We start from the raw sequence: 17,145 nt of genomic DNA on the forward strand, positions 1-17,145 counted from the left end.
CTGTAGGGGGCCGTTCACCATGTCAATCCATCGCGTTGGTATTCGTCCTCGTTGTCTGGTTCCCTGGACTTTGCCCTCAACAATCAGCTTTTGTAGACTACCATCTCGGCGCATTATATGTCCGAAGTAGCGTACAATTCGTTGAGAGACCTTACACGATAGACGAACTTTTATCTGAAGTTGGTTCAGGATTGATGTGTTCGTGCGATGAGCTGTCCAAGGAATCCTTAACATTTTCCTCCAGCACCACATTTCAAAGCTTTCTATCCGTTCACGATCACGTTTGAGGATGGTCCACGTCTCTGCGCCATACAAGAAGACTGAGAAGACTAGAGATTCAACGAGCTTCTTTTTTGTCTTAATGGTGATGTTGTTATCTTTCCAGATCTTCCGCAGACGGATCATTGCTACCTTTGCTATTTCAATTCTGCGCTTTATTTTATCCTTGGAACCACCAGAATTGGATAGTAAGGAGCCTAGGTATACATACTGATGTACAACTTCACACCCTCCAATCTGTTTGATATGTGGACTGTTGTTGTTCTTACGATATTTTGCAAACTTGAATTTAAAAAAAAAACCATTGACTATCAGATGACTCGTTAGTTTTCATGCTGTGCCTGCAGGAGCATATTTAGAGTATGATACAAGCTTGAGAAAAATGTCATAAATTAATGACATCTGATGAAAGGTTGTAGTGATACTAGTACTTCTTCTCAGAACATCAGGTAAACTGTCAGCAAGTAGTTTATGAAATATTTAGTCAATCCACAAGTGTTCAGGCCGACACTGGCTATTCATGTTAAGACACACGGTGTTGCGAACGACCATACAGAAAGTGGGCAGCAATCTGTGAGTGCGGCAGGAAGGAGTTCAATCTATATTTCATAAGACTGCACTATCCTCATCAGACAGATGGCAGGTTGACGCTGGCTGTTACTTGATATCAGTCCCTAACCTGTTATATTCTACATCCTATTCTGAAAGGTGGAGGGTGTTCAACATTTTTGGTAATGAGCCATGGATATTTTCATGACAATCTGTATTATTGTGATATCTGTAGCAATGTGCATAACTGTAATTTATTTGTCCTAGGAATTTAGTATTGGGAACCAAGTTCATCCCTTCATGTCAACAGTGTTCCCCCAAAGATGATGACCAAGCATCCAACAAGACAATGCTCCATGCCACACTGTCAGGACTTTGAAGGACTGGTTTGAGGAACATGACAGTGAATATGCTCTAACACCGTGGCCCCCAAACATGAACCCAATCAAACATTTGTGGTTCAACTTGGAGAAGCAGGTTCATGCTACTTCACCAGCACCACCCCGCAGTGCACGCCAACTGTAAGACTCGCTGTTACGCTTGTGATATGAGATATCCTGAATACCCTCCGCTACCTCCGCCTTGTTAAGGTGGTCGGGCTACAAGTGAACCTACACCGTGTTAGGTAGGTGGTCATAATGTAATGGTTTATGGTACAGAGCAAGTGTAAGATGCAAAGAGTTCAATGTGGTGTAGTAGGTTTTTGTTTCATTAATCAAAAATACTGCTTAGGCTAGGGTGACCACATAGCCTGTGTTTAAAAATTTACTTGAAGCAATTTTTATTAATACAACATTAACCTTGTTCAGTTTAACAGCTTCATGTTCCCTATCTCCTCATACAAAATACCATAGACTACAAGTCAATACTGATTCTACTGGACTTTTTTTTTTTTTTTTTGTGTTGATTGTTCGTGCTGTAAACTGAATAACAACACAGTTTAGTTGATTTATGGAAGGTATTACTTAGGAGCTCAACTGTCCAAAGTTTACTTGTAGGTGCTCTAAAAGACGAAAACGAGGACCCTTACGAGCCTGACATGAGGAAGTTGAACCAATGCTCGGTTTAACAAGAATGCCATGCTCCCAAGTCGAGAAACACAAGGAATGACAAATTCTTTGGAGGGCTAGATGATGAGGGAAATTAATTTACACTTAGGATAGTTCCCCTAAGAGACATGGCCTGAGAATTCTTTTTCTTCTACTTAGCATTTTCCCGCAAGTGCATGGTCAGCTCTTTGGATCACGAGCACTATTTTACACGATTATACCCAATGTAGTCTAGGGACTGAACAGCAAAGAATTACAAGAACAACTTGATGTACTGAACGAGAAAACTGTAAAGTATGGTATGAAAAATTAGTGCAGATAAAAGCAAGACCATGTTGATATCAAGAAGGGAAAATCAAGGGAAAGGTAGGGTGGAAATCAGTGGTCAACGCCTTGAAATCGTTGACAGTTTCAAATAGCTAAGGAGTGAATTAATGCAGAATACAAGGTTGGACATGGAGATTAGCAAGAATGTGCAATAGGGCAATGCCTTCTACCAGAGTGTAAGAAACCTTGTCTGGAATAAGGAAGTACTAAGGAAGTGTAAAGAGATAGTGTACAAAATGTATTAGATGTATGTGGCTGAGATCTGGACAATACAAGTAGGGAGGAGAGTAGAACTCAAGCCAGTGAAATGAAATACCTATACTCCGCACGGCTCTACTTCTAAATTGACGTTTTGGGAGATTTTGGCTCCGTCTGGTGATTATGCACTGAAGCATAGGCATCCAACCAATCCCAATCTGCCATTCATATCGATTTATATCGGCAGAGCACGATCTCGAAACCCAGTTGCCAATTCTAATATTTACATTCGCCACGTGGTTAACCTATCTCACGCAAAGCCCATCAAATGATCAAGACAAGGCAACCTATTTCGCTCAGCGTGTATGGTATTTGGTATGCTTCGCGATCTTTTGCATTTTCCTTCAGTAATTAGTGTGTTTTTCATATTGCTGGAGGGTTCTAGTGACTGAGATCAGTGGAGTGTTCCCTTTGTAGGCCATAACCTCCTTTCTGTGCCAGCCATTAGCGGTGAGTAATGTTTTATTTCCTCATTCTCATTTATTCTTATTAATAAATTCTCTTATTAGTGTCAGATGTTGTTAGTAAGTGTAGTTTTTGTGAATTTGTTTTCAATCCATATTCATTAGTTTTTCTGAGTACGGTATTACATTTTACAAGGGCTGTTTACCGTGGTCATATTGCATCAGCTGTTCTTGCGGGCGTAGCGCGCTGGCAACAGAGGAAAGGCGATGCTCATTTGTTTTGCGAAACTTCAATTTAGAAGTAAGGCCGTGCGGAGTATAAGTATGATAGGAAAGACAACAAAAGACAGATTGAGAATTGATAGGAGTAAACTAAGATGGTTTGGACATGTAAAGAGGATGGAGATGAAGTTTGAGGGAAAGAACGCGATAGGGAGACCTAGAACAAGATGGATCGATTCAATAAAGAGGAGTGCAAGAAGAAGAAACCTGGACTGGGACAAAATGATGGAAGGAGAGAGGAAGGTGGAGAAGTGCTATAAATGTCCCAACCCAGCACGGAATGGATAAGGGGAAAGGATGAAAACGATGATGATACACCCAATGTTTGGTTCAAGCTGAATAATCTTCATGTCGCTTATTAAGTTAGTATGTCTTGCCACAGTTGTCTTCGCCTACTGCTGGGACGCTTGCCCTCGACAGTGAAGTTGTAGGCATTGTAAGTGATGCTCTCCTAAACATAGCCGTACCACCTCAGACACCCCTCCCGCCTTTTCTCCTCAATGGGAACAACTCCCATCCTCTGTCGATAATGTGATCACCGATAGAAACTTCAAGAGACCAGTGTAACTTGCACATCTCTATAGTGTGAAGAAGGCACTTGGCACTTTCAGATACTGGCCAACTCTTAAGCCAGCTGGACAGATCACAGTGAGATTTATACGTCTGATTTAAGGTGGACCAGAAACTACTTAATTAAAACTATATCCAGCGCATCTCAATATTAGTACCACTGGGTCACCACATATATCGCAAACATTACACGCGGAATGACTAACGGTTGTTTCCTTCGCGTGGCTGATATGATCAGGTGGTGCACAAGGCAGCTAACCTGTCTACTTAAAAACTAACATAAGCACTAAATGACCTTCTTTCTTGCCGTGTGGACAGTATGCACTGCGGCCATAGAAAAAAGCCTCTCGAAGGTCCCTAATGGGTCACAGTTTTCTTGACAGAGATTGGCCTGGATGTGCAAAAATAGGTTACAGCTAGTAAATGACCTATTATGCTTGCTGTGCAGACAGTGTGCTCCTTTACAGGTTCTATATTTTAAAAAATCCCTGACCTGGCTGGGAATCGAATCCGGAACCTTCTGAACCGAAGGCCAGTACGCTGACCATTCAGCCAACGAGTCAGACGCAAGTTCTATTAACTTGTGCTTTTATTCTGCAGGGGTTGGTAAGGGAATGTAATTCTCATCATTGCTGGGTATGATGTTGCATCCCATTTTACGTTGGCCAATAGCAATGCTAGTAGCTACTTAAGCAATGGAGAATGCCGTGTGGTACTGCTTTTTATTAGGTTATAAAAGTAAATGTACTGCTGGGGGGTGGGCTGGTGATTCCCTGGACATTGCAATGAATATATCTCTCCTCGGAAATGAATTCCACGAAAGATTTGCATACTTTCTACTTCCTTATGTTATAAAGCTTGCAATGCACAATGGATATTTTTACCCATTTGGCACTATCAGGTACTGGCCAACTCTCAAGCCAGCTGGACAGACCACAGTGAGATTCATACCTCTGATTTAAGATGGACTGGAAATCACTTATCACACAGTACTGTACTTCTGTGACTCCAATCGATCTAAGCCGCTTTTACTCACTTCCTGATCAATACCACCATCACTCTGTAGATTGGATCCTAAATACTGGAAGCAGCTATTTTTCACCAGTTCTACTTGGCAAGTTGGCTGTGCGGTTAGAAGTGCGCAGCTGTGAGCTTGCATCCAGGAGATAGTGGGTTGAACCCCACTGTCGGCAGCCCTGAAGATGATTTTCCCTGTTTTCCCATTTTCACATCAGACAGCTACTGGTCTGTACCTTAATTAAGGCTATAGCCGCTTCCTTTCCACTCCTAGCTCTTTCCTGTCTCATCGTCGCCATAAGACTATCTGTGTTGGTGCGACGTAAAGCCAATTGTAATGGTAATTTTCACCAAGTTGTGAACCCTTAACCTTGATGGTGAAAGTGCTCAGGCCAGTTTCCAAATATTAAATCTTTAAACATTTAGGCACAGGTTGAACTGGCTTAGGTGCCATTCCATATTTGAACACAGCCTTGCTTACAGCAGTGCCTACCGGGCGAGTTGGCCGTGCGCGTAGAGGCGCGAGGCTGTGAGCTTGCATCCGGGAGATAGTAGGTTCGAATCCCACTATCGGCAGTCCTGAAAATGGTTTTCCGTGGTTTCCCATTTTCACACCAGGCAAATGCTGGGGCTGTACCTTAATTAAGGCCACGGCCGCTTCCTTCCAACTCCTAGGCCTTTCCCATCCCATCGTCGCCATAAGACCTAACTGTGTCGGTGCGACGTAAAGCCCCTAGCAAAAAAAAAAAAAAAAAAAAAAAAACAGCAGTGCCTGAGAATAAAATTGTACTAGTAAAATCTTTATCTTGATGAGCTTGCAAATGACATAGGCTTGAAAAACTAAATAGTGAAGCATGGGCCCCAGCAGGATCTTTTTCAGTGGGGGGGGGGCGGGGGTAGGGGGGCACATTAACAATTTTCTTAAATATAAAAACCAGTATAACGTCACCAACATTAAATGGTTTACAGAAATTTCCGGTTATAACAAATGCTAGATGACTGTCAATAAGTTCAGTTTATGAAATACTCTGGTATGATATTAAACAATTGAACATCAACCTTTTTAGAATTCCAGCGAGGGGGCAAACACCCCGCCCCCCCTTGTGGGCGGCCATGAAATGAAGCATTAGAGGCATGACAATATTTATCATCTATAGGATAATATTAAATGGAGACTGCAGGGGAAGAAACTTGACTGTAAATCCATTTGTGTTTATTTTTAAATTATGATACAATTTACTGGTTGAAAGGGTAGACTTGTTAGTACAACTCAACAGCACAATAACTTTAGCAACCCAGCAGGATAAGGAATTTGGCAATAGATTTACATGCCCTTGAAGATTTCACCCGTATAGAATGTTTTTTTTTTTTTTTTTTTTTTTAAATCACTATATGGTTTACACGCACACATTCTCTCTCTCTCTGCAGTCTCCATTGTTCTCAAAATATGAGAAATAATGTAAAACTATAACTATTGAAAATTTAGAGTTCAAAAACAAAAACCTAGATGGTGTTTTGAAGTTCAAAATGAACTGCAACTTCATGTTTTCACTGTGGTCTTCAAATGTTTATCAGTTGTTGTTTCAAGCACAACTCAACTCAACAATGTTTTCTTTTCCAACTAATTATGGAAACAGATACTTATCCAAACAACAAGTCATTAATTACCAAGAAATGCATGTAAATTACTGTAAATTAGACAGATCCTAACTACCGAGACTGGAGGTCATATCCACTATGAAGGTTCATTTTAAAGGCATCTGGTTCTGGTCAGCATCTTGGCTTTCAATCCTCGGGGTCCCGAATTCAATTCCCGGCTGGATCGGATTTTAATCTTGTACGCTAGGTAGGCTACATCTCTTGGCTCGGTAACCGAAGTGTTTGTGCTGTCCCCAGCATTCCTGCAAATTGCACACCATATACAACTTTATCTTCCACTAAGTTACATTCACGCTCGTCAGAGTCACACAAAATATTTTAATTTTTTTAAATATTCAATCGTCAAATGTTTAAAATGAGCCCGATTTGGAAAACGAAGCCAGACAAAACAGGGCAAGCAAAGTTTCCAGAGCTTGAAACGTCAACTGAATTCCGCACAATATAACTTCTAGTCTCAAAATATAAGTCTGCCACACAAGTAAATAGACTACACCAAGGACTGAAGGTACCGTCAGGCCCACAGACTTAAGTATAGTTGCAACCCTGCGAGTAAGGTTCCCTTTACTAGCAAGAAAAATTCTTGTGGATTCATTACAGCAAAGGAAAAAAAGTATAGAAAATTCTGTTGCGAGAATTCCGGTAGGATAAGGGAGGTTAATAGCTTTGAAAATACCCATACCAAATTCACAAAATGCAAACAGTCCAAAGTAGAATGAGTTGAGGTATAACAGTATTTCATATGTCAAAGAAGAGTTCACCATTGCAGGCACGTTACACAAACATGAAGAACGAGAATCTCCGACAGCTAATTACGATTCTTCTTCTTAGTAGAAATTTTTTGAGCACTGCTTTAAGCCATTGCCTAGTCACTAAGCTAGTTAAGATTCACTGACAACACTTCTTCGCTGCTCCGGCTCCGTGCACATCACACATTTATTATTATTGTTATTTTGAATCAGGAATTCCATAATTCAGCTGTTGTTCCGCGCTGCCAACATATGTGTACCAAAAATGAAAATTCTCTGACAATTTAATACATTTTATTTAGAGATTATCTTGTACGTTTTGCGGTTCAGAATTTTCAGTTTCATGTAATTTTCAATATTATCTGATGTAACACCATTTGCATGAAAATCTATGCTCTTCTTCGATTTTTCATTACAACCGAGAAATAAGAGAAATTTCTCGAACATATTTGGCTATGTTGGTTTGCTGTTTATGTTGACGTTTTCACAATCGTGTACTATGGTGCCTATGGTTTGACTGCTAGATTTTTGGCTACGTTGCTTAGAAGTTAATAGTGTAACATTTATTTGTTACGATGTCGAAGGATTCTGATACATACACTCTTCCAGTTGGTCCCAGTGATTTGTGTTTTGACAAGAATGAATTCATTAAGGTAAGTTAGGGAAGTAACACCCTGAGTGGTGGGTGTGCGACATCTTTTAGAGCAATTAATTGTGTTAATTAGAGTGTAGGTAATACTGTAACGTACTGTACGAGGAGTTTTTACTTTAATGTTAGTAATAATAATGAGTGATATCCACTTGATTGGCAGAGTGCTTCTTTCAGTGCGAAGTTCGCAATTCGCACAAGGATAATGATTCGAACCCCGGCTTCTGATTACCATAATATAGGCCTAGTTGTAATGAACCGGAGATCTTACATAGATAATAATTCGAATCCCAGCTTCCGTAACTCGGTGACAGGGTCACCGTAATATAACTTGGTTCTATTCCATCGCAGATTATTGTCCCAGGAAATGTGTAAAAATACGAATGAAGTATTTATTGCAGCCAATGACCATAAAAAATATAGGCTACTAATGTAGGGCCGATGACCTAGATGTTAGGCCCCTTTAAAACACAAGCAAAATATAATGTATATAACAAAAATAGCACAGAATTACAAATATTTTCATTTCAAATTCAGGTTAGAAATTCTTTGTTCCATTGAAACAGAAACACACAAGATTTTTTAATGTACAAAACCATGTCCAAGTTTCATGTCTCTCTCTATACCAAATTACATGATATCTTTTGCACCAGTCTCCACGTAATTTACATTTACTGTTTTTACCTAGTAAGTGGTACCTACTTCGCTGTGCTGCAGATTTGGTGGTGAAACCCATGCACTGCAAAGGGTACGATGTGCATTCGTATCACCCCCAGTTGCAAAGAAATCATCCCATATTTCTGTTCGTTTATTGGTCATTTCTTTCATTATCTCATTATAGCTGGGGGCATCTGGGAGTAGGAAATTTGACCTCAACTCCTCGACATAAAATTGTTCTCTCGCCAGGACATATACAAGGCACGATGGTATGAACTTGGACACACATAGTACTTTTTTTTTTTTTTTTTTTTTTTAGAAAGTTTTCTTTACTTTCTGAAGTTCTTTCAGATGAGTTTTTGTGAGGTGCTGCCAGATATTTTGTAGTCCATAAGTGGCAAATGGGGACACTTTAACCAGGAAAATCTGCATCACAATTTTTAGATATAATTTCCTCTGTTGATTGATATCGTTCTTAGCTCTGATGACAGCAGTGATTCTGTCTTTGATGTGTAGTGAGAATTTATTTCCACTTGGTTGAAGAATCACACCTAAATATTTGATGTGTGTCACAGTGGCTAGAGGTTTGTTCTTATATGTAAATACTCATTGTTTTCTGCCCCTTCTGAAAGTAATGGATACAGTGTTTTCTCCATTTATTTGCAACTCATTTCTGTCTGTCCATTCTAGTAGCTGATTAAAAGGTGTCTGGATCTGACGATATTGAAGGTATCACTATACCATCCAAGTACCTTGACCCTTTCTTGGATAAAAAGTATGATGTCTGCTGTGGTTATTATGTATAAAAGGGAACTAATGGGGTCTCCCTGTAAAACTCTTGTCGTCTGCCATATAGGTCCTGATCTTGATATTCCTTCATCTGTCTTGATGTAATTTTAATTTAGAATATAAAATATCATTTCCCCTTAACAGCTATCATCTCCACCACTGCCTTGTACCATTACTGCTGTGAACTGTCATGATAGAAATAAGTACAGTACGAGGTATATAAATAAAGTAATGAGACTGGTAGCAGAGTGTTCATTCGGGCAGTGCTGGTGACTTGGAGGCAGGTGAACATGTTATAAGCCATCAGTGCGAGTAGGAACTCACTCGAGTCATGTTGGTTGTCTGTAGTGGTTGTTTTAACGAAGCAGATTTTGCTTGTGCGTTCCGACAATGAGTGACAAGAATTTCGAGCAACGGTGTACTTTGCTTCAGATTTGGACACATTGTAATGGAAACCCTTGCAAAACTTTGGCAGGCCTACAAAGACAGTGTTTTGTCAAGGGCCTAGGTGTTTTGGTGGTTTAAGGGATTTGCAGAAGGAAGAAAGTTGATAGAAGATGAACCTTGCAGCGGAAGGCCTTCAGTTTCAAGAACCGAAGCAAATGTCGACAGAGTTCAGGATCTTGCATTTTCAGAAATAATGTTATTGTTTTAATGTTTCACTAACTATCGTTATTGTTTTAATGTTTCACTAACTATCTTTTTGGCGGTTTTGGGGGATGCTGAGGTGCCGAATTTCGTCCCACGGGAGTAAATTTACAGACACAAGGCTGACGTATTTGAGTACCTTCAAATACCACCGGAGCCAGGATCGAACCTGCCAAGTTGGGGTCAGAAGGCTTGTGCCTCAACCGTCTGAGTCACTCAGCCCGGTATTGTTGTGTGTTCAGGTCATCAGTTGACAGTCAGAATGATCGGGGCTGAGTTGAGTTACACCACTATTCATCAGATTTTGAACAATGAGTTGGGAGTGAAAAAAATTGGTTCAAAAATGGTTCTGAGAAATCTGATGCAGGACCAAAAGGACATGAGGAGGGACAGGTGCATTGACTTCTTGGAATTGATTGGAAATTTTCCCCATTTTCTTTCCATTACTGGTGACAAGACCTGGGTGTTTGAGTATGACCCGGAAATCAAGCATCAGAGTATGGAATGGCACACTCCAAGCTCTCCCAAGGCAAAAAAGAAAAAAAGCAAGTGCGAGCAAGTCAAAGATCAAAATCATGCTGATATGCTTTTCTGATAGCCAGGGAATCATTCGCAAAGAGTTTATGCCTCCTGGCCATAGGGTTAATCAAACATTTTCACTGAGAGGCTCTTGAAAGACTTAAAGGCTCATGTGTGTGAGACTGAACATCAAAAAAGAACTCGGTATTGTATCACAACAATGTGCCTTGTCACACAACAATTTCAGTAAACTTTTTTTGGCCAGTTAGAACATTCCTATGGCTCCTCAGCCTCCTTATTCGCCCGACTTGAGTCCTTGTGACTTTTTTGGGAATTGTTCCTTTTTCCGAGATTGAGAAAATGCCTCAAGGGATGTTATTTTGGGGCACTGGACAATATTGAAATGGCTGTAACCGTCCAGCTGAAGACTATTCCAGTATCTGGGTTCCAGCACTGCTGTGAGGAGTGGAAGAACCATCTCCAACGCTATGTGACTTTCTAAGACAGTTACTTTGAAGGGGACAATATTGAATTATAATGTTATTGCGGAGATATGTGCAAACAATCATTTTCATCACTTTATGATGCACCTCATATATACAGTAGTATTTACTGAATAATTGTTACACATTGCAGTGTCAGCAACATACAGTATTGTACAAACGGTTAACAATACTTTGATCCTCTTCAAATATGATACCACAGTGCATTGAAGCTGCCTGTAAAATTGCTAATACGTTCATAGTGAACAGCAGTTATTACAAGGCAAGTGGCGAACCTGAAGGTCACTCAAACCCTTACCTTCTAACTGATTGCCCCTGACATCTGGTGACTCTACGACTAATTATAGACTCGGAGGACACCTACTAGAGATCGAGAAGTTGGAACTTCTCAAGCAGTCTACTGTAGCAAAGCACAGAAAAGCGGAACACCGAGCTTGATAGCTTCAGTCGCTGAGGTGCGGCCAGTATCCAGTATTTGGGAGATAGTAGGTTTGAGCCCCACTGTCGGCAGCCCTAAAGATTGTTTTCCGTGGTTTCCCATTTTCATATCGGGCCATTTCCTTTCTACTCCTAGGTCTTTCCTATCCCATCATCGCCATAAGACCTATCTGTGTCGGTGGAACAACACATGACTGTTACAGCAGTTCACCAGGGTGAGAACGTTAAGAAGGAGGTGTCCACTGTAAATACACAGTTCAAATAATTTAGAGGAACATGTTTTTGAACGTATGCCATGATCCATAAAACAATACCTCACACCCAGGTATATTACCAACTAAACCTTTATTCTTAACCGTTGAAGTATACAAAAGAACATCGATGGATTTGCGTTCATTTTCAGAACACAAACAGAAATGTCCAAATAGGGGAAAAAACAAAGTGATAACAGTCCTCCAGGATGGATATTTATCACAGTTGGAGAGCTTCAGTATGGTGTATGTCCTCCACGAGCATTTATGACAGCTTGGCACCTACGTAGCATGCTCCGTGTAAGTCAACGGAGGTCACGTTGCAGTATCAGATCCCATTCTTCAATGAGAGCCGTTCGAGGTCTTGGAGAGTCTGTGGTGGAACAGGACGCCCACGGACACTTCTGTCAAGTCTATACCACCATGCTCGAGGGGATTAAGGATGGGACTCACTGGTGGCCATTCCATCTCTTGAATGTCCAGTTCTCGCAAGACAGCTCTGGTGATGCGCGCTACATGAGCTCTGGCATTGTCGTGCATGAGTACGAATTCAGGGCCAACACCGTATGCAGCAACCAACACATGCTGTAGCAGTATCTGCTCAATGTACCCCGCAGCGGTAAGATTACCACAGACGACGATAAGATCCTTATGGCCATCAATACTGATGCCACTCCACACCATCACAGAACCTTGTCCGATTCGGTCGCCTTCCTGGACAACATTTGGCATGTACTGCTCACCACGGCATACACATTGATGTTCATCACGCTGTGTCAGGAGAAATCTGGACTCGTATGTGAACAACAGAGGTCTCTTTTGGTGAAGTTGCCAGTTGACGTACGTACAGGTAAACAGAAGGTGAGCTACGTGATGTTGCTGCATTAAATGGGGCACTCAAACAGGACGTCTGGATCGTAAGGATACTTCTCTTAACCTGTTCCCTACTGTCTGGTCAGACACCGTGATTTCAGTGACCCTCCTGAAGTCTTGTTGCAGTTCTCTGGCAGTTGCTGAATGGCACCGCAACGCACAGACGGTCGGATATTGGTCATCCTGTGGGGTTGTCATGCATCCACGACCTTGTCCAACCCTCCTTGTGACCTGGCCTGTCTCGTAGCGATTCCACAAGCAGTGAATAACTCACGGAGAGACATTGAGATCCACAGCAACACGACGAAAAGTCCATCCTTCCTGGATTAAAATGATGGCCCTTGCGACTTGGACCTCGTTAAGATGTCTCATGGGATGTGCTGGTTGATGTACAACGTGCTCAAATGACCGCAGTAGTCTGTGTACCTCACGACGACACACGGTCGCACCGCTATTCACTTTGTTTTGAGGTGTCACCTGACAGATGGAGTATAACTTCAATTTAACATACCCTGAGTAGCTAAGGTTTCAAGGTATGCTGTACGACCATTGAAACCCCATCTACCAAATTAACGTTCACATACCAGATGTTACAAAACATGTTCCCCTATTTTTTTTGAACTGTGTATATTTTTGATGATGATGCTTGTTTTTTAAAGGGGCCTAACATCTAAGGTCATCAGCCCTGTATATTTTTAGGGGTATGTTGGTGGACTCCCATCATTGGCATTGACACTTCTCTTTCCTATTTGCAATACGAGATAAGATATCGTCCTAAACTATGTACTTTATGCTGAGGAGCTAATAAGAAGTTTATCGAATGGCAGCTGCTCGTAACAATACACCCAGGAAACAGCAAGCATTGTAGGAGGGTATCATAGGATATATAAACTTCATGGTTTTGATATGTATTGAATTATGATCACAATAATAATTATTAAATTAATGTTGTATGGTCCACTTTTTTCAGTACTATATTATTCAATATTATTGAATTACATTACTAAACTAGGGACTAGTTTTGGCCTTGGCTGGCCATCTTCAGCCTTAATGTAATACATCTAATAACTAAACAAATGTAAAAACACACAGTTGACATGAAAACTAATGTACAAACACAAAATTAACATTAAAATCTGGGATGAACTAAGTGTAAAATCTGAAAAATAAATTAGGCTCTAAATTCTCAGCATCTGGAGTATGCTGAACATACTAATGTTACAGTAACTGTGTGTTTGTACATTCGTTTTCATGTCAGTTGTGTGTTTTTACATTTGTTTAGTTATTAGATGTATTACATTAAGGCTGAAGATGGCCAGCCAAGGCCGAAACTAGTCCTTAGTTTAGTAATGTAATTCAATAATATTGCATAATATAGTATTGAAAAAGGTGGACCCTACGACATTAATTTAATAATGATTATTGTAGGGAGGTAACATTCTAGGTTTGTAGTAAGTGGAAAATGTTATGTGTGGGCTCAAGGCAGTTTTGTTTTCTGTTTTTCTTAGCAATCGTTCTCAGTGGACCAGTTCCTCCAGGACCACAGAAAGCGAGCTGACCTGGAAACGATGCGGGACGATTTGGGTGTTTACTTGAAAGTATTGCGCTCGGCGATGATCGAGTTAATCAACAAGGACTACCAAGATTTTGTCAATTTGTCAAGTAACTTGATTGGGTTAGACAAAGGTATCCATGGCATCCAAGTGCCCTTGGGTCAGCTGAGGGAAGAAGTATTGGTAAGCAGCAATTTTTTTTAAATTTTAAAGTATACAGATATGCTTTTATAAGACCAACTTTTTTCATGAATTAATGCTGCTGTTCACCATTTCAATCTGAATATTTGATTGTGATTTGTCAAAGCTGTTATATAAACTTTCTGTTAGTACACAGAGTCCTGTGGGAGTACTTTTTGTTGGAAGGCAGGTTTGAAAATAAATGTTTATTTATCTATATTTATTTCATTCATTATTAAAAAAAAAAAAAAGACAATATTTACATTGTAGGAAATGGTAGGACAGTCAAACTTCGATATCTCCAAGTACTTGCAGAAGCTGAAAATACTTTCAGTAATTTGGTTTTTCTTTCGGGTTGAACTGTGTTGTTGTGTTCTGTACATTCCATGCAGTTTGCCGATATTTTAAATACACTGCAGTCTTTTTTGTCAAGACGACTGAAATACCCCTACTCATTCCGAAGTAAAGATTACTAATCAACTTGACAAAGAGTACTGCAATGAATTCAAAACATCGGCAGACAGTAGGGATGTACAGAAAACAACAACATGGGTCAACCCGGAAGAAGAAGCAAATAACTCTACACATCGTGGAAGCTTCACATCTAAGATACTTTCAGTTATTGAAAATTCGAGGTATATATATATTTTTAAAAAAAAATCCTTGTTACTTTGGCTATACAAAAGATGGGTGATCTACACGACTGCTTTTTCCACACCATAAAAACAGCATTAAATTATAGCCTGTAATGCCTCCTCATTCTATGACAGTTTCTTGGTAAACAGGCTCCATGTTGTTTTATCTTACAAGACTATCATTGGGCACTGACATCTTGGTGTATTTTTCAAGAAATCCTTTGAAAGCTGGGCGGTTTATCTTGTTGAATGCAGTTCCCGCTTGTGTACGAGCAGCACACAAATCACTGTTGAATTTGTTCAAATTTTGAGTTTTTGAAGAACACTGTTCAAATGCATTCCGTTATAAAGGGTGTTGCGAGTTTTTTGTTTGAAGTGTCTTGTTCTCTGGATGCTTAGAATTGGAAATGTGTTGTTTGATGTGGTCTCGCTGGTATTTTTTCATCTAACAAAATTCCAGGATCGCACATACTACACCGTATTACAGTTTCATCTGTTTCTATGGAATCTTGTTTGAATTCCTGAGACAGAGAAGAAATTGGGCCCTGAACACCTTCGACATGTTAAAATCTAGTAATGTACTCCTTTTGCACTCACGATCAACAGACTACTGGTTCTGGTGAAATTAAGAAGATGGAAGTGAGAGAAAGAGGATTTGCACATACACAATATTATTTTCCATTGTTGCAGGTGTGCTTTCAGTCCTGCGTTTACTGGAAGTAAAATGGAATGAAACTGACAAGCAAGTTATATCTCTTTATAAATGATGAAATGCACTCTTAGAATATTATTTCAAAGCTACAATATATAGTGCTCTCTCCAGAAATTTTCATCAGCCGGGTGGCAGGAATGGGTAGCTTGGGGGGGGGGGGGGGGGGGATACTGCATAAAAATACATTTTAATTTGACGCCATTTGGCTGTTTGCTCATCAATTTTGATGTTCCGTTTTACTCTAGGCCTACTAGATGACAGAGTAAACCGAATCTATCTTGGGCATCTAAGGCTGAGTTTTAGTAAATTTTGTCGGGTAAACACCACTACCTCTCCCGGGTTCGAACCCGCTGTGTCTACCACTGATCCACAGAGGGCATTAACAGTAATATCAGACAGGTAAACAATTTTGGTGTTATTATCACGAATAAGATAATCTAGGGTTCTACTGCTCGTTCATAATCAAACACCAGATCTACCATTTGAGTTTGTGATGTCATGAGGAATCGAGTGCTATCGGGCGATTCCACGCTAATTCAGACACCCCTCGCGCACGACACTACGTTATAGTTAAACTAAACATTTAAACTCCGATGTAACTGATGCAGTTATGCTAACAATAATGTAGATATATCATTTAAATAAACAGTTTTACAGGATTTACATTATAATTTGGAGCACGCATTGATTTAAATTTGTAGCAATATTGCGTAACTACATGTATCTAGGTTATGTTAGCAGGGCAATCTGTAAAAACGACAGGGTGGTGCGCACACTAAAATGGTCCTAGGGAGAATACTGAGTATAAGAAAACATGGAAAGAAAAAAAAGGGGAGTATGGCCTTTGTTGAGAAAAAAGGGATAGAAGCACCAAAAAAAGGGAAAGAAGGTGCTAGAAAAATGCCTCCTTTCTCAACTAGAGAGAAAAGCTCACACTGTGGTTTCTTTCCAAAGAGCTTTAATTTACCCTTAAAAAAAAGGTGCACACCTAAACATCCTAACTCTGGTATTAATAATAATGAAAAAAATGTTTTTTTTTACGTCCCACTAACTACGTTTTGACGTTTTTCAGAGATGCTAAGGTGCCCGAATTTTATCCCGCAGGAGTTCTTTTATGTGCCAGTAAATCTACCGTTTCTAGAATTAATGTTTCAAGTTTTTTAACTTTGTATTATTTTGTGATCTCTATTATGTAGTTTTAATTCTACAAGTTAGACCTGAACTTTCTAATATACATGTGTGACCAGATACATTACATAATTTTGTCCCACAAGGAATCTTGATTGCTGGCCCCACAGTGTAGGAGTAGCGTGCCTGCCTCTTTCCCCGGAGGCCCTGGGTTCAATTCCCGACCAGGTCAAGGATTTTTACCAGTACCTTAGGGCTGGTTCGAGGTCCACCCCAGCCTACATAATTACAATAATTGAGGAGCTATCTGATGGCGAGATGGCGGCCCCGGTTTAGAATGCCAAGAATAACGGCAGTGAGGATTAGTCGTGCTGACCACATGACACTTTGTAATCTGCAGACCTTCGGGTTGAGCAGCGGTCGCTTGGTAGGCCATGGCCCTTCGGGGCTTTTTGAGCCGTTGGGGTTTG

General features: G+C 40.3%; 2 protein-coding genes across 2 annotated transcripts in view; one reads left to right on the forward strand and one right to left on the reverse strand.

Annotated features, from left to right (window-relative positions):
- Positions 1–5,938: 5,938 nt before the first annotated feature.
- On the reverse strand, positions 5,939–7,310 carry LOC136884933 (transmembrane protein 216). Its single transcript, XM_067157255.2, has one exon. It carries the CDS (start codon positions 7,153–7,155, stop codon positions 6,745–6,747), a length of 411 nt encoding a protein of 136 aa, XP_067013356.1. The 5' UTR covers positions 7,156–7,310; the 3' UTR covers positions 5,939–6,744.
- A 320-nt stretch (positions 7,311–7,630) lies between these two features.
- The window catches only part of Cog2 (conserved oligomeric Golgi complex subunit 2), a 43,544-nt gene continuing 34,029 nt past the window's right edge, over positions 7,631–17,145 (forward strand). The window contains exons 1-2 of the mRNA XM_067157604.2: positions 7,631–7,793; positions 13,976–14,203. Coding sequence (XP_067013705.2) covers positions 7,716–7,793; positions 13,976–14,203 — 306 coding nt within the window. The 5' untranslated portion in view covers positions 7,631–7,715. The remainder of the gene's footprint in view (positions 7,794–13,975; positions 14,204–17,145) is intronic.

This window comes from Anabrus simplex, chromosome 13, assembly GCF_040414725.1.
Source record: "Anabrus simplex isolate iqAnaSimp1 chromosome 13, ASM4041472v1, whole genome shotgun sequence".
NCBI classification, from domain to species: Eukaryota; Metazoa; Arthropoda; class Insecta; order Orthoptera; family Tettigoniidae; genus Anabrus; species Anabrus simplex.